Raw genomic sequence first — 21,551 nt, 5'->3', positions numbered from 1 at the left:
AAATGTTCAAGCGCATAAAGGTAGGCAAGATGGGATTAGAATTGTAACCTCTTGCCTGATCTTGAAAACCCTGCAAATTACAGATTGATTCTCCGATGAATTACTATTGTGGAGACAAAGTGAAAACATCTTTCTGGTAGGAAGGGCCTAAAAGCTCAGTTTAGTTCTTTTAGTTCCTGAAATGCCCTGAACAACTGCAATACTTAGCTTCACATTTTCTATGTAGAACCAGATTTAAATCCGCTTTTCAACTAAACTGGGCAAAAGCCAAGCTTGACCGCAAAATGAAAGACTATTTGGAAAATGCAGCTATATTTAAAAACAGCAGAATAAATATAGAATTAATTATTATGAGAGATGGTAAGACCTGTAAGAGAATAACCAGGCAGTAATACAAATTTGAGGCAGGAGGATTCTCTTCATGCTTCTTACCTTTGAATGATTTCACACCATCTAGCAATCTATTTTCAGATATAGTTCCATCATCTGCAGGAAAAGGCAAAATTCACAGCACAGATAAAGTGATACAGAGACTTAGAAAACTTGTAAAAATATATCATTTCATAAAAATATTTCTAAATGATTTGCTTTAGGAATAATTTTGATTTTTGCTGTCCCATGAGTTTGAAACCACAGAATGGAGAAAACTCTCAGAGTGCTGTGACTTAAAGTAATTATTTAATCATTTAATAGTGGCAAACAGCTTTAAAGGAATATGAACATGTCTTTTACTTTTCTTCTATGACTTTTCCTTCTTCTACTTTCCTATTCCTTCCATTTTCACATTTTTTCTTACATTTCTCAGCTCAACTTTTAGTGGTCAGGGTGGAACCAAAAATAATAACAAAAATTTTTATATCCAATGGCAAGATTTCAAGAAAACAGAGTTGCTGACTCTCAAAGAAAGAACTTCTCAAAGGAAGAACAAGGTCATGCTAAAATTTCTTACACTGTCATTTTTATTTATTTATTTTATTATTATTTTTTTGAGACAGAGTCTCGCTCTGTCGCCCAGACTGGAGAGCAGTGGCGCATTTCCGCTCACTGCAAGCTCCGCCTCCCAGGTTCACTCCATTCTCCTGCCTCAGCCTTCCGAGTAGCTAGGACTACAGGCGTGTGCTACCATGCCCGGCTAGTTTTTTGTATTTTTAGTAGAGACAGTGTTTCACCGTGTTAGCCAGGTTGGTCCCGATCTCCTGACCTCGTGATCTGCCCGCCTCGGCCTCCCAAAGTGCTGGGATTACTGGCGTGAGCCACCGCGCCTGGCCGCCATTTTTATTTTTTAAACTAGAATATCTAATAGGTATCTTTTTTCTTTTTTTTTTGTTAGGTTGTCTTAAGTATGTAGGGCTAAACTTCTTCAAAAGGTCTAGTAGTATTTGAAGTGCTCACCATCAATTTGCAGATTTTGTACCAGTTCCAAGTATTCTTTAGGTGTGAATTCTATTCCAAGGCCTTCGAGAATATTTTTTAGATTTTCCACGTTAAGTTTTTCTCCTTCAAAAAATAGAAACGACAAGTATAGTTGACAATATTAAGAATTATCTAAGTATTCAACAATATGAAAGAAAATTGTCTTTGTTTATACATTACCATCCCTAAAAGCTGATAAAAAACAAAGGCATACCAAGACCTACTGAGTGGAGTAACTTAAAACTCATAAATGGACCAGGTGCGTTGGCTCATGCCTGTAATCCCAGCACTTTGGGAGGCTGAGGTGGGTGGATCACCTGAGATCAGGAGTTTGAGACCAGCTTGACCAACATGGAGAAACGCCGTCTCTACCAAAAATACAAAATTAGCTGGGCGTGGTAGCGCATGCCTGTAATCCCAGCTACTCAGGAGGCTGAGGCAGGAGAATCGCTTGAATCTGGAAGGCAGAGGTTGCGGTGGGCTGAGATCATGCCATTGCACTCCAGCCTGGGCAACAAGAGTGAAACTCCATCTCAAAAAACAAACAAAACAAAACAAACAAAAAAACTCATAAATAAATTCAGTAAAGTTGCAGGATACAAAATCAACATATAAAAATTATTAGGTGGTTGGGTGTGGTGGCTCATACCTGTAATCCTAGCACTTTGGAACGCTGAGGCAGGAGGATCCCCTGAGCCCAGGAGTTTGAGGTCAGCCTGGGCAACACAGGGAGACCCGATCTCTACACAAAATTAAAAACAAACAAACAAAAAAACTAGTTGGGCATGGTGGTGTGCACCTGCAGTCCCAGCTACTTGGGAGACTGAGGTGGGAGGCTCACTTGAGCCTGGGAGGTAGGATGCAGTGAGCTATGAATGCACCACTATTTTCCATCCTGGGTGACAGAGTGAGACCCTCTCTCAAAAAAGAAAAAATTAGTAGTGTTTCTATACTCCAGCTTTGGACTATCTAAAAAAGAAATGAAGAAAATAATCCCATTTACAATAACAATAACATCAAACATTTTAAAAATGGGAATAAATTTAACCAAGGATTTGAAAGGTCTGTACACTGGAAGCTATAAAACACTGATGAGAGAAACTGAAGAAGACACAAATACATGCAAAGATATCCTATGTTCATGAATTGGAAGAATCAATATTGTTAAAATGTTCATCCTATTCAAAGTGATCTATATAGTCAATGCAATCCTTATCAAAGTTCCAAAGTCATTTTTCAGAGAAATAGAAAAAACAATCCTAAATTCTACATGGAACCACAAAAAACCCCACATAGCCAAAGCAATCTTGAACACAAGAGAACAAGGCTGGAAGCATCACACTTCCTGATTTCAAAATACATTACAAAGCTATAGCAATGAATATAGCATGGTACTGGCATAAAAAGACACACTGGACAGTGAAACAGGATAGAAAGTCCAGAAATAAACCCATGTATTTACAGTCAATTGATTTTCAACCAAGGTACCATACAGTCTCTTCAATAAATGGTGCTGGGGAAACTGGATATCTCCGTGCAGAAGAAATAAATTAGATCCTTATCTCACCTACATATAAAAATCAACTCAAAATGGACTAAAGACTTAAACACAAGACCTGAAACTGTATAACTACTAGAAGAAAACACAGGGGAAAGCTCCATGACTTTGGTCTGAGCAATGATGTTTTAGATATGATCCCAAAAGTATAGGCAACAAAAGCAAAAACAGACAAATGGGATTACATCAAATTAAAAAGCTTCTGCACAGCAAACGCTTTCTTTCATGGGAGATTTTTTAAATTACATATCCTTACTCTTTATTGGTCTCTCAGATTTCTTCATGATTTCATGATTCAGTCTTAGTATTTCTTCATGATTCAGTCTTAGTAAGGTGTATGTTTCTAGAAATTTATCCATTTATTCTAGGTTGTCCAAATCGTTAGCATATAATTGTTCACAGTAGCATCATCCTATTATCCTTTGTATTTCTGGGTATCAGTTGAACTGTCTCCTCTTTTATTCCCGATTTTGTTTATTCGAGCCACCTCTCTTTTTTTCTTAGTCTAGCTAAAGGTTTGTCAATTTTGTTTACCTTTTCAAAAGAACAACTTTTAGTTTGGTTTGTTTCTCTAGTCTCTATTTCATTTATTTCTGCTCTTACCTTTGTTATTTCCTTCCTCCCTCTACTAAGTGTGGGCTTAATTTTATCTCCTGTAAGTAACCTATCATTCATTTACTGAATCTTGGCAATTATACATACCTTACCTCTAAATGTTTTATTTTTGAGAAATCAAGTGAAAAGCACAATGAGGCATCAAACCATACACCTGATAAGGAGCTAATATCTAAAATATATATGGAACACAACTCAATAGCAAGAAAACAAATAACCCAATTAAAAAATGATAAAAGGACCTGAAAAGATATTCAAAAGAAGACATATGAATGGCCAGCAGATATATGAAAAAATACTCAACATCTCTAATAATCAGGAAAATGCAAATTAAAACCCCAGTGAGATATCTCCTTAAACCTCTTAGAATGGCTATTATCAAAAAGACAAAAGATGTTGAGAATGTGAAGAATGGGGAATACTTGCGCACTGTTGGTGGGAACATAGATTTAAAAAAGAAAACAGCATAGAGGTTCCTCGAAAAGGTAAAAACTGAATTACCATATGATCCAGCAAACCCACTTCTGAGTACATATACAAAGGAAATGAAATAAAAATGTTGAAGAGATATCCACACTCCTATATTTATTGCAGCATTATGCATAATAACCAAGACATGGAATTAACTAAAGTGTGCATCAATGGATGAAAGGATAAAGACAATGTGGTATATATGCACAATGGAATACTGGATCACCTTTAAAAAGAAGGAAATCCTGCCATTTGCAATAACATGGATGAACCTGGAGGACATAATGTTAAGTGAAGTACGCCAGGCACAGAAAAACAAGTGCTACATGGTCTCACTTATATGTGGAATCTAAAAAAGTTGAACTCATAGAAGCAGTTACCAGAGGCTGGAGTCAGGGGTATGTTGGTCAAAAGGTCCAAGTTTCATTTAGACAAGAGGAATACATTTTAGTGAACTATTGTACTGTACAGTGAGCATAGTTAACAAAAATGTATATTTCAAAATTGCTAGGGGTAAAAGAAACTATCAACAGAGTAAGCAGGCAACCTACAAAATGGGAGAAAATTTTTGCAAACTGTGCATCTGACAAAGGTCTAATATCCAGCATCTATCAAGAATTTAAACACATTTACAAGAAAAAAACCCAATAACCCCATTAAAAAATGGGCAAAGGACATGAACAGATATGTCTCAAAAGAAGACATACATGTGGCCAACAAGCATATGAAAAACAGCTCAACGTCTGATCATTAGAGACATGCAAATCAAAACCACAATGAGATATCATCTCACACCAGTCAGAATGGCTATTATTAAAAAGTCAAAAAATAACACATGCTGGTGAAGTTGTGGAGAAAAAAGAATGCTTATACACTATTGGTGGGAATGTAAATTAGTTCAACCATTGTGGAAGACAGTGTGGCAGTTCCTAAAGGATCTAGAACCAGAAATACCATTTGACCCAGCAACCCCATTACTGGGCATATACCCAAAGGAACATAAATCATTCTACTATAAAGATACATGCACATGTAGGTTCACTGCAGCACTATTCACAATAGCAAAGACATAAAATCAACCCCAATGCCCATCAATGATAGACTAAAAAAAGAAAATGTGGTACATAGACACCATGGAATACTATGCAGCCATAAAAAAGAATGAGATCATGTCCTTTGCAGGGACATGGATGGAGCTGGAGGCCATTATTCTTAGCAAAGTAATGCAGGAACAGAAACCGAATATGGCATATTCTCACTTATAAGTGGGAGCTAAATGATGAGAACACATGGAACAACACATACTGGGGCCTAACAATGGAGGGAGAGGATCAGGAAAAATAACTAATGGATACTAGGTTTAATATGTGAGTGGTGAAAAATTGGTACAACAAACCCCCATGACACACATTTACCTATGTAACAAACCTGTACATCCTGCACATGTACCCCTGAACTTACAAGTTAAAAAAATTACTAAGGGTAGATTTTGAATAGTCTCACCATAAAAAATGATAAGTAGGTGAGGTAATGACAATGTTAATTAGCTTGATAAAATAATTCTACAATGTATGCATATATTAAAATGTCACATTGTACCCTATAACTATATAATTATTATTTGTCAAATAAGAGAAAAAACTGACTTAAGAAATTAGGAAAAGGGCAATAGAATAAATCCAAAAGTTGTAGAAAATGAATACAAAGACAGAAAGTAATAAATATGAAAATGAAGATACAATAGTGATAGGATTAAGAAAGTCAAAAGTAGGTTTTTAGTAAGGAGTAATAAAACAGATAAATATTTGTCCAGGTTAAGTAAGGAAATAGAAGAGAGAAGATAGAAATAAATATTTTTATAAATGGAAAAAGGGGACTTAAATCATATCTAGCAGAAATTGAGAAAATACTATAATTTATGAATAAATTTGAAAACTTATACCAAAATAACAAAGATATAGAAGATATAACTCACCAAAAGTAGCTCAAGAAAAACAAACAAAAAATCTCCCAGAGGATCCTATTATCATTTAAGAAAAATAAATTAATAGTTAAAATCTTTCTACCTAAAAGCATAAGACTCAGATGGTTTTTCAGGTAAGTTCTATCAAACTTTTTCTTTTTTGAGATAGGGTTTTGCTCTATCACTCAAGCTGGAGTGCAGTGGTTGATCTTGGCTCACTACAACCTTGAACTGCTGGGCTCAAGTGATCCTTCCGCCTTGGCCTCCCAAGTAGCTGGGATTATAGGTCTGGCCTATGCCTGGATAACTTTTAAATTTGTAGCAGAGTCGAGGTCTTGCTATGTTGCCTAGGCTAGTCTTGAACTCCTGGGCTCAAGTGATCCTTCCTCCTTGGTCTCCCAAAGTGCTGGGATTACAGGCATGAGTCACTGGTACCTGGCCCAAACCTTCAAGAAACAGATTATTCCAATCTATTTTTTTTTTTTTTTGAGACAGGGTCTCACACTGTTGCCCAGACTGGAGTGCAGTGGTGCTCATCGTGGCTCACTCAAACTCCTGAGCTTAAATGATCCTCCTGCTTCAACCTCCTGAGTAGCAGGGACTATAGGTGTGGACCACCACCTCCTGCTAATTTTTAAAATATGTATATTTTTGGAGAGATGGGGTCTCACTATGTTGTCCATGCTGGTCATGGACTCCTTGAGCAATCCTCCTGCATTGGCCTCCCAAAGCACTAGAGTTGCAGGTGTGAGCCACCATACCTGGCCAATTCTAATCTTATACAAACTCTTTCAGAAACTAATAAAGAGGAAATATTTCCCCAAGATGGATTATATATGGCCAATATAACCTTGATACCAAAGTACATGAAAATTATAGAACGTGATAGTACATGAAAGAAAATTATAGAACTTTAGTCATGAAAATAGATTTAAAAATCTGAAACAAAACATTAGTAAGCCTAATCCAAAACTGATGCCTAAATTCAATATATCTTAGTAATATAAGACTGGTTTAAGTGAAAAAAAATGTATGCATGCCACTTTCCACATCAAAAATTAAAGGAAAAACCACACAATCATCTCAATAAACAGATTATTTCAACAAATATTATTCATCAAGTACACATTGCTCCAAATACTGGGGGTTACAGTACTGAAAAAAAAAAAAGAAAAAAACAGGCAAACACCTTGCCTTCATCTTCCAGCCAAAAGAGAATAGGAGAATTTCTTAACCTAATAAAGGGTGTCATCCAGAAACTTCAACAAACATTCTCAAAGATGAAATGTTAATACATTTCCTTTAAAATCAGAAATGTGACAAGAATGCCTATGAACACTGTATTTAGTAGTATATATTGGAAGTCCTGGCTATTACAGTAAGGCAAGGAAAAACAGATGTTAGAACAGTTGAAAAAGAAGAAACAGAAACAGTCCCCATTTATAGTAATCATTTGCATAAAGAATCTATATAACATTAGCTATATAATTTATATAATTTATGTATCCATGTGATATAAAAATTTATGTGTCTACATATAACACATAAAATGTATGTATCTACATATGATACATAATAATTTATGTATCTAAAAGAATCCATTAGCACCTATGGGCAGATTGTTGGAATTAATGAGAGTTTTGCAAAGAGTTAGGTTTAAGATCAGTATAGAAAACTCAGTTGCATTTCCATACTTTAACCAAAAAAAGAAAACATAATTTTAAAAAACAGCATTTTTATTAGCAGAACATTAAGATACTTAGAAATGAAGCTAATAAGGTTTTTTTCTGAGACAGGGTTTCGCATTGTTGCCCAGAACCAGAGTGCAGTAGCACAGTCATAACTTACTGCAACCTCAAACTCCTGGACTCAAGTGATCCTTCTGACTCAGCCTCCCAAAGTGCAGGGAAATGGGGAGGGGAGTAACCATGGGTTGATGCAATGATATTGGAAATATTCTAGTTATTTTGTTGATTATTAGATTCAGGGATATTAGCATGATGCTTATAAATATATGTGTTAACTGAAAAGATGAGAAAAATAATTAAAGAACTAGAATTTAAATATTTACAATACGTTTTAACTTGCCTATAATTGCTTTCACATCATCCATCACCTTTTTCAGAGGAACATTTCCATTAGCTGTAATACAAAGCACAAAAAATTTGGACAATGACACAGAACTTAGAAAAATTATAAGCTACAGCCCAATGAAAGACTATGTATTTTAATAAATTGTATTCATCTTAAATTTATATTTCCTGGTTTGAGTGCTTAATTCTTTATTAGTAAGAATGACCAAGGTAGTCAGCCCATGTTCCTTAAACACAGGGTTTGATACGGCAAACGTACTATGTCCTTGATTCTTGGGTTTTCAGATACTTTCTAATAAGCATGGTAAAAGATACCATTCATAAAAGATTTTTGTGTGTATGTGAACCTGACATCTAACACAGACACTGAGCTTCTATCAATTGTCAATATGCTTTATCTATTGTCAATATGCTTTCCTCTAATGTTTTCAACTTCTGTATATATCTCAAAATGGTGGTGACATGTGGTTGTTAGATACTTGATGAAATATTAATGATGTTCTGCTACTTTCTATTGTAGATATTTTTCTATCAATTGTTTCTGGCTCTCTTTGTTGTTTATTTATTCATTTTCCCCCTTGCTCTCATATCTGTTTCTCCCTACCATTCTCTGGCCTAATAACAGTTGTGAATATCCTCTCAACATTGCTTATAGTTGAGCAGGATGATAATCCAGATGAATAAAAATGACAAAAGACAGGATTTCTTCTTATTTTCACACCAAGTTCTTCTCCATGATTCTTAGAAATATCTTAAGTGCCTCAAATCAATCTAGTTTTAGAAATTAATATACATGATCCCAAGATTCTAAGCTCTCCCCTAAAAGGCAAAATAGTTATTTACAATGCTCACCATCAACAGGTTGATTTTGTATCACACTTTGAAGTTCCTTATTTTTGAGCTTGATCCCCATGTTCCCAAGAATCGTCTTCAGGTTACCGATATCAACCTTTCCTCCTTAGGAAAGAGAGAAATGTGATTTTAAAAAACCTAACAAAGACAGTGTGAAAAATACTTTTCATGCTGTTAGTTAAATTAACATTCAATAGGCCTGACTGTTGCTGAGAGTTAATTGCAATGACCTAATTGGAAAATAGTTTGGCAATAACTATCATGATCCATTAAAATGTTCAAAATATGGCCAGGTGTGGTAGCTCCTGCATATAATCCCAGCACTTTTGGAGGCTGAGGTGGCGGGATTGCTTGATCCCAGGAGTTCGAGACCAGCCTGGGCAACATAGTGAGGCCCCACCTCCATTATTTAAAAAGTTCATAAATCTTAGCCCAATAATTCCACTTTTGGGAATACAGTAAAGCTTGTGCCAAAAGAGGGGACAAGTGTTCATTATAGTCTTTGTTACAAAAGTAAAACAAATTCAAACACCCAGAATTTAAATATCTAACAACAGGGTATTGTTAAGTAAACCAATGTATTTTCAACCCACAGAAAATTATTTAGCTATAGCCATTAAGAAAGATGTTTGCCACAGGAAAAGAAATACTTTTTTGAAAATAAGGTGGAGTTATATGATTGTTTAACATATTTACTAAAGTCCTTATGCCCAGTAAAAATAAACATGAAACAATGTAAATAATGCCTGTGATTCTTCCTGCCATTCCACAGACAGGAAGCACATTAGTAGAGTAAACCTCAGATAGACAATATCAATTTATTACCCCATCAGATGGACTAATTTCTCCTGTGCCTGTCATACTGTGAGCATCTTAACTCAGTGTGATTCCAGTATTACACAAATTTTTGTATATCATGGCTCTTGACCAACTGCTTCATCTAATTGCTCAACTATAGAAATCTATTCCATCGTTGGATGAAAAAGTGACTATGTTGGAACTTATCAAGACTAGTATATTGATAACTTTTATGTGATCTTCCAATAGGATTTCAGAGTAATTTTGACTATGTGGGATTTTTTAACTACATAGGCTTCAACATATTAAGAGTGGTTATGATTAGATAGCAGGACTATGAGTGTTATTTTAAAAAATTAGATATGGCCAGGCACAGTGGCTCACATCTGTAATCCCAGCACTTTGGGAGGCAGAGGAGGGTGAATCACCTGAGGTCGGGAGTTTGAGACCAGCGTGGCCAACATGGTGATATCCTGTCTCTACTAAAATTACAAATATTAGCCAGGCGTGGTGGTGGGTGCCTGTAATCTTAGCTACGCAGAGGCTGAGGCAGGAGAATCGCTTGAACCTGGGAGGTGGAGGTTGTGCTGAGCTGAGACTGTGCCATTGAACTACAGCTTGGGCAACAAGAGTGAAACTTTGTATCAAAATAAATAAATAAATAAGATTATTTATTGGACATGTGACACTTTTTACATTGAATAAAATAAAAGAACACTATCAATTCACAACTGAACATTATGATGGTTATTTTCAGCACTGTGAAGGCCATAACTTTAATTAGACCTATCTAAAATTAAACAGAAAGACAAAAGTGGAGACACTTAGGACTGTTTCCTTTGAATCTGATCCAGGGATCAAGCTTACACAGCATACACACATAAAAGACTACAAGATCAATATATAATTGATAAATAGAAGAGGTGGCAGAAGAATCATGCCCTCATAACTAGGAATAAAGACAAAGATTGAGAATCTCAATCTTATATGCTTTCTCATCACATTTATTACCCACCTTTGAAAGACTTCAAACCCGTTAGCAATCTATTCCGAAAAACTTTCTTATCACCTATAAAAAAAGGCACAGTTCAGGACAGAGAGTGGCTCACTAAGAGACTATAAGGGGCAGACTTTTCTTTGTGAAACTGACCTTAAAGTTGACCCTCTTTCACCTTCAAATCATGATGAAGTTAAGCAACAAACAAAGCTTTCATTATGATATGGAGTGGTAATCTGGTATAGAGGTCAAGAGCCTGCAATTAAATTCTTGCTCTGCAGACTGGCTTTGTGGCCTCAAGCAAGTTACTTACTCTTTCTACGCCTCTGTTTCCACCACTGTAAGATGGAGATAATGTGTCATCATTGTGTGTGGTGAGGATAGTACAACACCTCATCATTAGGACTTAATAAGTCTAGATGTTATTATTAATAAATCTACTTACTCTTTGACACTGAAAGTAACTGTTGTTTTATGTATTACAGGGCTGAAACTCCTCTCATCCCTTATTTCTATCACATTTTCATTCTGTTTACTTCCTTCTACACCTAAAGTTTGACATGTCAATGGCCTAATGGGTAGCAGTAGGGATTTGCTTAGTCCTTGGTGGCAAAGCTCATGCTTGAAGGTTTTTATAACTTCCAAACTGGTAAAACATATGGAAAAATTTAATTTTCTAGCAGTTGGTATAAGAATTGTTTGCAGGGATAAATAAGCAAAAGCTTATGTTGGGAAGATGTGGGGTCTTTGTGTTTAAGGGAAGAAAGAAACAACACTCCTAATAGAGAGGAGAGATAAATTTGGTATCCTCTCAGAAATTGAGAACAGAGGAAAGAATTTTTAGGGTTTAGCTCTGTGAGAGATAAGGGTCAGGAAAAGGGAATCTCCATTGGCAATACTTAGAAAAGTGATTCTGGGAAAGAACAGGAATTCTCATGAGGACTTTGGCAATGTTTACTGAGAGACAGCAGATATAAATCCTTTTCCTCCTTGCAAAATCATCAGTAACATCTTTCCACCTCAGCAATGGTTTTGTGGAAAAGGATTCTTTTGGGGGTTAAATTCTGTACCTGAGTGAGCACATAGTAATAGAAAGACTGTTCATATGGAAACAGCTGGAGGATGTGTGCAGGTAACATACGAACACGCATCGCTTTCACATATACATTTCAAGAGTAGAACCATAAAACTAAACTGCCTAGAGTTCACAGTAACATACAGCTCACCATCAACTGGCAGTAATTTTAGCAGTTCCACGCAGTCCTTATCATTGACTTCTATCCCCATGTCTCCAAGAACATTTTTCAGATCTCTGGCATCAACCTTTTCTCCTTTGAAAAGATGGAGTGTTAACAGGTGAAAAGTTTACAAATTAGTAACTTTAAAAAATAATTTTAAGTTCATACTAACCTATTTGAGTGATTTTTAAAATACTTATATTTTATATAGCATCACTCTCAATTTGGAGTTAAAGAGCAAAGGCAAAATGGAACGTGCAAGTACAGTGTGACAACAGAAGTCAAGGCAAACCTGTTCCTATAATATCAATATAATGAAGGCTCTCTTAATGTTGAGGATAATATACAAAATTAAATCTAGTTAACAAATTGGATTACCAATTGCCAACAGAATTCTGGCAAGATATATTATACTGAATGATATAGCTGATCATTCATGAAACTACATGTATCTTGAGCTTTGCAAACTTTATCCTATTTATTATTGTGCTTGCCTGAAATTTAGCTATATACATTCAGCAAAAAAATACACAGGTGAAAAAATATTTCCTCAGAATATTGGAGTTTTTATCAAGACTATGTTATGTGGTTTATTTTTAAAAGTTTATCCAAGATCAAATTGATTTTATTAGGCAGAAATATTTTACAATAACTGGGTAAAATGACAAAGTTAATATAACAATAGACTACTGGGGGGCCGGGCGCGGTGGCTCAAGCCTGTAATCCCAGCACTTTGGGAGGCCGAGACGGGCGGATCATGAGGTCAGGAGATCGAGACCATCCTGGCTAACACAGTGAAACCCCATCTCTACTAAAAAAATACAAAAAAAAACTATTCGGGCGAGGTGGCGGGCGCCTGTAGTCCCAGCTACTCAGGAGGCTGAGGCAGGAGAATGGCGTAAACCCGGAAGGCGGAGCTTGCAGTGAGCTGAGATTTGGCCACTGCACTCCAGCCTGGGCGACAGAGCGAGACTCCGTCTCAAAAAAAAAAACAAAAAAAACCACAATAGACTATTGGGGAAACAGCATCTAAAATATAATTTACTGTGAAACATTAGGGTTTCAGTGTTATGGAAACTCACCTGCAGCAGCCCCCGACATTCCTGATGGAACAGGAGTCAAGAGGCAAAGCCACTCTGGCTAATATTCTAGGGTCGTAGAATGCTATTCTGCCTTTCATAATCCATTTAACAAAGTAGAGGAAGGGGGGTTGGCGGAAGGAAGGGAGGAAAAGATGAATAAGTGAAACACAGGGGATGTTAAGGGCAGTGAAACTATTCTGTATGAAACTGTAATGGTAGGTACATATCTATATGCATTTGTCAAACCCCATAGAACTATGCAACACAAAGAGTGAAACTTAATGTAAACTATAGATTATAGTTAATAGTAATGTATGAATGTTGGTTTAGTAATTGTAACATATGTACCATACTAATGCAAGATGTTAATAGCAGGGAGATTGTGTGCTTGGGATAAAGGGGAGTGGAAGGATGGGTAGATGGAACTCTCTATACAATATGCTCAATTCTGTAAATCTAAAAGTGTGCTGAAATACAGTCTATTATCATAAAATACGATAATAATAATAATAATAATAATGCAATCCACTGAGAACCTGCCCTTCTTTAGTGCCTTGGAGTGCATTTTGCTCTCTCCCATTGGAGATACAGGATGTATTGTAACTGGGTTTACTTGGCTGATATGTACATGCCAAACATGGTGGATAACCCCATGCTAAAGTATCCTGCTACAGCTGAGTGTCACAAAATACTAAGACCTCAATAGAAGAGAGAATAAACCTCCTGGAAAAAAAACTTACCTGTAAAATCTTTTATTCTCAGCATCATGTTTTTCAGATCAACCTTCTCATCAACTGTAAGACATGGAGCAGTCACAGAGCAACAATAAGGCGGTTCTTTCAGTTTTTGCCACCCATGACACCTGCCCCCAACTAGAATGTTGGTATCATCTTGAGTTTTAGTTCTAGACTATGAAATTACATTTTTGAATATGCAATACTCACTTAGATTTAAGAATAAGTTCTTTCCTTCATTACTTCCCCTGTATTCATTTTGTTTTTATTAGAATACATCTTTTAGTAATTTGTTTAGAGAAAGTCCATGGCTAGTAAACTTCTGTGTTCTTGTTTGCCTGAAAATGTCTATTTCACTCGAATCCTTGAATATTTGGTGTTCAAAGTTATTTTTCTCTAGCACTTTGAGATAAATATTTTTCTATTTCTTTTTGAATCAAATGTTGGTAATATAAGATTCTTTTATCATTTTGTGTATAGTTTGTTTTTTCTCCTGTTAATGATCTATAAATTTCTCTTTGCCCCTGATATTGTGAAACTTTAGAGGAATCTTTAGGAGTAGGTGGAAAAAAATTTTATTCCGTTCAACATTCAGTATTCCCTTTGATCTAGAATAAAAGGAAAGGATGAGGAGATGAGTGATTTATATTGTTCATTTCCCCTTCTTTACTAATTCATCCCTAACAGTTGTTTCTACTTCTTCCTAGTAAGTTGAGAGGGAAAAAAGTTATTTATTCAATTTGCTTTACCCTAGGTCTGGGCACTTTAGTGTGAATTCTCTGGATTTTGCAGCTTACCAGTTTAGTTTCTGAAGAATGAGAAAGGTTTTGAGGAGCCCAGCTCTGCTGTACTATTGTTTCCAGTGTAGAGTCTTTATTTCCTTGTCTGTCCCCATTTAACATTTATGGCATTAAATTGGTTCCCTTTTATTATTTGATTCATGTTGAATTTCCTTTGCTTATTTTTTTTTTTTTTTAAATTCTGTTGTTCATTTTGTTAGGTATTAGAGGAGAAGAAAACTAGCCAGATTTTGCTTTTTTCATCAACTCAAGTTGGAGTCCTCTGGACCAGTTTGCATAACATTAAAACGAAATTTTTTTGAAAATTTGAAAGAACTTACTTTGAAAACCATTTGAGGCTATCACCTTTTGTTGGAGGGATGGGTAGTGGTAGATGAGTTTACAGGTAAAATTATTTTATCAAATATTATTGGTCTATCCATATTTTCATATCTTCTTGAATCAATACTGGCACTTTTTTCCTCTGAAAAATTTTCATTTTACTAACATATTTAAAATCTAACCTCATATTACATGTAGTATCCTATTATAATAGTAATATTAGACTGACTATTCATAGTTACATCTCTTAACATTTCTAATGTCATTTCTATTCTAGGTCTATTACAAGTTAATCTTTCTATTTCATAACAGCTGAATCATATGTACTAGAAATCACCATTAATCAGTTTTAACCATGCCTCATCATAGAGAGTTTTCCTTTTCTCTCACATATTGTGTAACGTTTCTTTTAAATCTTTCACATTCTATTTTTCTTCTTTTCTTCATTCTTTGACCTGAGAGAGGTCTGTTAGTACCCTCACCAATTTTATTATCCATAATGGAATACATTTGCTGGACTTGAATTAAAGAGAGGAAATATGTTTTCATCTGACCTGAATTCTGCTCTAAGCTTTTAAAAATGCCCTATTGATATCAATTAACCACTCTCATTGGTCTATGTATGCTTTCAAACCCAAGCTGTCTTAAACATAATACATTTTTATCTATAATGCTCACCATCAACTGGTAGGTCTTTTGAAAAATCTTCAAGTTCTTTTTCTGAGAGCTCAATCCCCATATTTTCCAGAAATTTATCCAGGTCATTTATATCAACCTTTCCTCCTTAGGAGAGACAAAATATTAAAAAGGAATACTAAGATATGAAAAAAATCCTTCTTAATTCATATGTGTTATAGTTATCACTTTAATCATCAAGACATAAAGTTTAATCAGATCTAGTTAAGGGTACAAATAGGGTCACCACTAAAACTAGATGTAGAATCTCATCCTCTGATGATATCTTTTGTTTATATCAACATAGTGCAAGTTTTATAGGATGCTGGGTAATTTTCCAAAGAACTACGGCATAATATATCTAACATATGCATAAATATTGGTAGGATGTATATATGGGATTTTAAATTTCATACAAATAAATTTGTATAAATTAAAACAGGAGAATATCTCAGATTTATCTGCTTTCTCACCATACTTTGCACTTACTTTTAACAGTCTTTATACCATCCAGCAACCTTTTTTGATACACCTTTCCTTCAGCTGTAAGAAAAGACACAATTCAGGTCAGAGAACAATAAAGGGAGACTTGCTAAACAATAAAAATGTGACAATTCTTCCCCTAATCCCATAATTTCAGAAAGATGGAGTTTTAAATATTTTTCTCTGAAATTTACCTATTTTTCTCTCAATTAGTTACGAAGATTATTTGGAGACACTTTAATGAGGTAGATCTGTCCACACTTACACAAAAGCAATAATTATTGGCTTAAACATTTTGAAACTTATATCCCATTTTATTTACCTTTATCTCTAACTTCTTTCCTTATACCCCTCTTACTTTTCCATTTTACATTCTCCCCCATACTATCAGGTTCATTAATGCAATCAATGACAACAATACACATGTCTTATTGGCATGAAGGAGTACGATAGCTACTGTTTATGTTAATAAAAATCAAATTAACCAGATTTTTTTTTTTTTGGCAAAAATCTAGTAATTCTAAAAGCTTTTAAAACTAGAAGTAGAATCTCAACCTCTGACTATATCTTTTGTTTGTATCAACATAGTGTGAGTTTAATAGGATGCTGGGTAATTTTTCAAAGAACTATGGCATCATATGTCTAACATATTTATCATAACATATCTAACAATATTTATCATAACATACTATAACATGATATACTTATCATAACATAAATAGTGGGAAGATACACGTATGGAATTTTAAACTGAATACAAATAAATTTGTGTTAATGAAAAATAGGAGAAAATCTCAGATTTATCTGCTTTCTTACCATACTTTGACTTAAAAAAAACCCTGGTAACAATCTTGTATCATTTTAGAAGAAAAGCTCACAATCTCAAAAGCACTCTGAAGCCCTTTGAAGGATACATACATTTTAAATTCTTACCATCAAGCGGCAAAGTTTTTACTAAATGCAAGTAGTCCTCATATGGGACCTCTATTTCCATGTCTTTTAGTGCATCTTCTAGGTCACAGACATCTACCTGTTTTCCTAGAAAAGAGATAGAAATTGTGACAAAAATAAATTTGAGAAGAACACAAATAATGTTAACTAACAATATTTTCACTCATATACCATTATAATAATTTCAAAGGTAAAAATAAAACAAATAATAATTTAGTTCTTTTCTTACAGTATAGAAGTTTAACTATTTCTCCTGATATTTTTAAAATAATCATTATGTTAGGAGAGTAAAATGTGAGGCACCTACATTTCATATTGAAAAGTACATAGATTATATAAATTATATTATTAAGTAGTACAATGTCCATAAAATGCACATAATAAATGCTTGATAGAGAGTATATTGCAAAATGGGGCCTCAGCCAGCATTACCTTTATAGCAAAGCCAGCCCAGGACACTAGAGGAAAAGAAAATTATAGGCCAATATCTCTGATAAACATACATGTAAAAATCATAAACAAAATACTAGTAAACCTAATTCAACATCAATTAAAAGGACCATTCACTATGATCAAGTAGGATTTATCCCTGGAGGCAAGGATGGTTCAACATACACAAATCAATAAATGTGATATACCACATTAACAGAATGAAGGAAAAAAAACATATGACCATCTCAATAGATGTAGAAAAGCATTCAACAATATTCAGCATCCTTTTATGATAAAAGCTCAACAAATTGTATATAGAATAAATGTTCTTCAACACAATAAAGCCCATATATGACAAACTCACAGTTAACAACATACTCAATGGCGAAAAATTGAAACTTTCCCTCTAGGATCAGGAACAAGACCAGGAAGCCCACTTTTAAAAAAAATTTTACTTTAAGTTCTGGGACACATGTGCAGAACGTGCAGGTTTGTTACATAGGTATATAGGTGCCATGGTGGTTTGCTGCACCTATCAACCCATCATCTAGGTTTTCAGCCCCACATGCATTAGGTATTTGTCCTAATGCTCTCCCTCCCCTTGTCCCTTACCCCCTGACAGGCCCTGGTATGTAATGTTCCCCTCCTTATGTCTACGTGTTCTCATTGGTCAACTCCCACTTATGAGTGAGAACATGTAGTGTTTGGCTTTCTGTTCCTATGTTAGTTTGCTGAGAATGATGGTTTCCAGGGAATCCCACTTATAAGAGAAAGAAATAGAAGGCATTCACATTGAAAACAAAAAGTTGACTGTTTAAAGATAACATGATCTTACGTAACAAAAACCCTAACGACTCCAACAAAACACTTTGAATCAATAAACCAATTCAGTATGGCTGTAGGATACGACATCAACATAGAAAAATCAGTGGTATTTCTAATACAGTAACAATGAACTATCTGAAAAAGGAATCAAGGAACTAATCACATTTACAATTGCTACAAAAAAGCTTAGGAATAAATTTACATTGTGGTGAGGATTACATGATTGTATTTTTTGTCAAAACTCAGAACTGTACACATAAGGATGAATTTTACTGTAAGTAAGTATATATCAATAAATTAGACTTTAAAAAAAAAAGAAGGTGAAATATCTGTATCCTGAAAACTATAAAACATTGATGAAACAAATAAATGGAAAGATATCTTGTGTCCACAGATTAGAAGAATTAATATTGCTAAAATGTTCATACTACCCCAAGTGATCTATACATTCACAGGAAAAATAACTAATGAGTACTAGGCTTAATACCTGGGTGATGAAATGATCTGTACAACAAACTCCCATGACACAAGTTTACCTATGTAATAAACTTGCACTTGTAACCCTGAACTTAAAAAAAAGAAGTTTTAAAATGAGAATACATGCAATATCCAAAATAAATTAATTTTGACCATCAAAAAAGTGATCTATAAATTCAATGCAATCCCTACTGAAATTCCAATGACATTTTTCACAAAAATAGAAAAAACAATTCTAAAATTAGTATGGAAACACAAAAGATCCCAAATAGCCAAAGCAATCTTGAGCAAAAAGAACAAAGCCGAAGGCATCACACTACTGAATTTGGAAACCTACTACAAATCTATAGGAATCAAAACAGCATAGTACTGGCATAAAACAGACACATTTCAGACAATGGAACAGAATAGAGGTCCAGAAATACATACACACTGTTATGGTCAATTTTGATTTTTAGACAAAGGTACCAAGAACACACAATGGGGAAAGGACAGTCTCTTCAATAAATGGTGTTAGGAAGACTGGATATTCACATGCAGAAGAATGACATTAGACCCTTATCTCACTCATTAAAGTTACAGTTTCAGAGAAAGAAATAGAAGGCATTCAAATTGGAAAGAAAAAGTTAAGTTGTCTGTTTGCAGATGACATGATCTTACATAAAGAAAACCCTAAAGACTCCAACAAAACACTATTAGAACCAATAAACCAATTCAGTATGGTTGCAGGATACAATATCAACATAGAAAAATCAGTGGTGTAAAACTACTAGAAATTGTAAAACTACTAGAAGAAGACATAGGGGAAACTCTCCATGACTTTGGTCTAGACAACGATATTCTTGGATAGGATCACAAAATCATAGGTAACCAAACTAAAAACAGATGAATGGGATTGCAGCAAACTAAAAAGCTTCTAAACAGCAAAGGACACAATTAATAGAGTGAAGAGACAACCAACAGATTGGGAGAAAATATTTGCAAACCACACATCTGATAAAAGGTTAATATCTAAAATATATAAGGTACTCAAAGAACTTAATAGTAAGAAAAAACAACCTGATCAAAAAATGGGCAAGGGACCCGAATTGTTACTACTGGGTCTTCTTTTTCTGTCTTGTTAATGAATTGGATTGGGGACCTTCCTCCATCATATCCATAGAACCAGATGATAGGACAGCCTAAATAGAGTGGAGGGCAATGGTGCCCTAGCCTATGGAGGAGGCATGGCAGAGGAACTTGATATAACTTTAGTTGTGGATATTGTGATGACTTCTATCCTGTGTACTTGGATCCAGCTGTGTACATATCAGGAGAAACAGTGGGTTCATTTCTCCTCCATTGTCTACTATGAGAATCTGTATAGCTATTGAAAATTTAAAAGTACTTGTATTTTTGTATTCCAAAAATAAAAGACTGATTGTTCCACATAATGGCAACAAGGAACCACCAGACTGGTTTTAAATCTGTTTAATCACTCAATGACAAATTACTAAAAGTAACACACTTCTGCAGGCCAACCAATCAGTCACAGCTTCTTGCTTCTGAAAGTTAGCCACATGGGAACAGTCACACTTCAATTAACACTTTTGTGAATACCAACCAATCAATAACAATTTTACCAGAGAAATCATGTTTCTACAGATGATGTCAACCTACCCATGCCTCTGAGTTTGCCCATCACTCAACTCTATACTTCCCCCAAATCTTATGTAAGCATTCTGTTCTGCACAGTTGTGACTGTGTCTGACCAGCTTTGCTTTTTATTTCAAATAATTGTTAGTTGTGTTGGCCTTTAAAAATCCTGAAGGGTCTACTTATTTTGAAGATCTCCATCTGGCAGCATTCCATGGGGCTTGTTGGACCAACTGGGGTACTCACCAGGACTCTTATGTATAATTTCTATTTGTCCTTCACATTTGCTGTCGTGTAAGTCAACAATTTGAGCTCTTACTGTGTTGTATTGAGTTCTTGTGGGCAAATTAATTTTGTTATCCCAGGATTTGTCTTTGTCCTTAGTGCTAGTTCTTTGTGTAATGTAATTAGACTTTTTGATTTGTAGTATATGTGGTAAATATTTTTGCTGTTAACCTGCCTATTCTTCCATTACTTGCTTTGCTTTAACTTTTGCTTCTCTATTTGAATAAAGTCATGCCTCAATTATATTAGCGAATTTTCCTAATATAATTTCCATCCTCCCACCTTGGCCTCCCAAAGTACTAGGATTACAGGCGTGAGTCACCATGCCTGGACGGTAGCAGCATCTTCTATTGCTAGATGAGCAACAAAGACATCAGCATGCTTGCTGTATTATGTAGAGTAAATACCAGACTCAGAAATATAACTTATTTCTCCTACTTATAATAAAAGTCATGTCATCAAAATGTAGGAGAAAATTACTACACATAATATGAAGTTAATATAATTTCCCTAATATAATAATTGAGTCATGCCTCAATTATTTTTGTTTTGTTCTTGTTGTCTTATTCTGTTGAGTGTATAAGTGAATATTTCACAAAGGATGAAAACCACAGGCCCAATCCAAACTAGTCTTAAGGACTAATGGTTGGAGGTTTGTGGGACTAGCCATAAATTTTTGCAAAGGTAACTAGTCAAACTTAAATAAAATTTGAGAAAGCACTCACTATCTTTTTATTTGTGAGAGAAAATCAGTTTTAAAATTTTGTATTCCAGGATTGATGATTTTCAAGTTACTGATATACAGCTCTTCATAACATTTGCTTGGCTGGTGAACTCAGTTACCATATATAAG

At 34.9% G+C, this 21,551-nt stretch overlaps 1 protein-coding gene across 11 annotated transcripts in view; it reads right to left on the bottom strand.

The window, feature by feature from the left end:
- Positions 1-21,551, bottom strand: part of LOC103878903 (EF-hand calcium-binding domain-containing protein 3) — a 514,301-nt gene that overhangs the window by 156,495 nt on the left and 336,255 nt on the right. For 9 of the 11 annotated variants that reach the window (XM_031657656.1, XM_031657654.1, XM_021929308.2 and 6 more), the window contains 10 exons: positions 17,012-17,131; positions 16,100-16,153; positions 15,614-15,718; positions 13,821-13,874; positions 11,987-12,091; positions 10,779-10,832; positions 8,966-9,070; positions 8,109-8,162; positions 1,393-1,497; positions 433-486 (listed from right to left, as the gene is read on the bottom strand). In XM_031657656.1, coding sequence (XP_031513516.1) covers positions 433-486; positions 1,393-1,497; positions 8,109-8,162; positions 8,966-9,070; positions 10,779-10,832; positions 11,987-12,091; positions 13,821-13,874; positions 15,614-15,718; positions 16,100-16,153; positions 17,012-17,131 — 810 coding nt within the window. Of the gene's footprint in view, positions 1-432; positions 487-1,392; positions 1,498-8,108; positions 8,163-8,965; positions 9,071-10,778; positions 10,833-11,986; positions 12,092-13,820; positions 13,875-14,024; positions 14,390-15,613; positions 15,719-16,099; positions 16,154-17,011; positions 17,132-21,551 lie in introns of those variants that run through there. The other 2 variants (XM_021929309.2, XM_003913249.5) reach the window with 2 other exon arrangements.

The sequence above is a fragment of the Papio anubis genome, chromosome 17 (genome assembly GCF_008728515.1).
Source record: "Papio anubis isolate 15944 chromosome 17, Panubis1.0, whole genome shotgun sequence".
Classification (NCBI taxonomy): Eukaryota; Metazoa; Chordata; class Mammalia; order Primates; family Cercopithecidae; genus Papio; species Papio anubis.
Note: the sequence above shows the minus strand (reverse complement) of the source record. Positions and strands in the feature narration are given on the sequence as shown.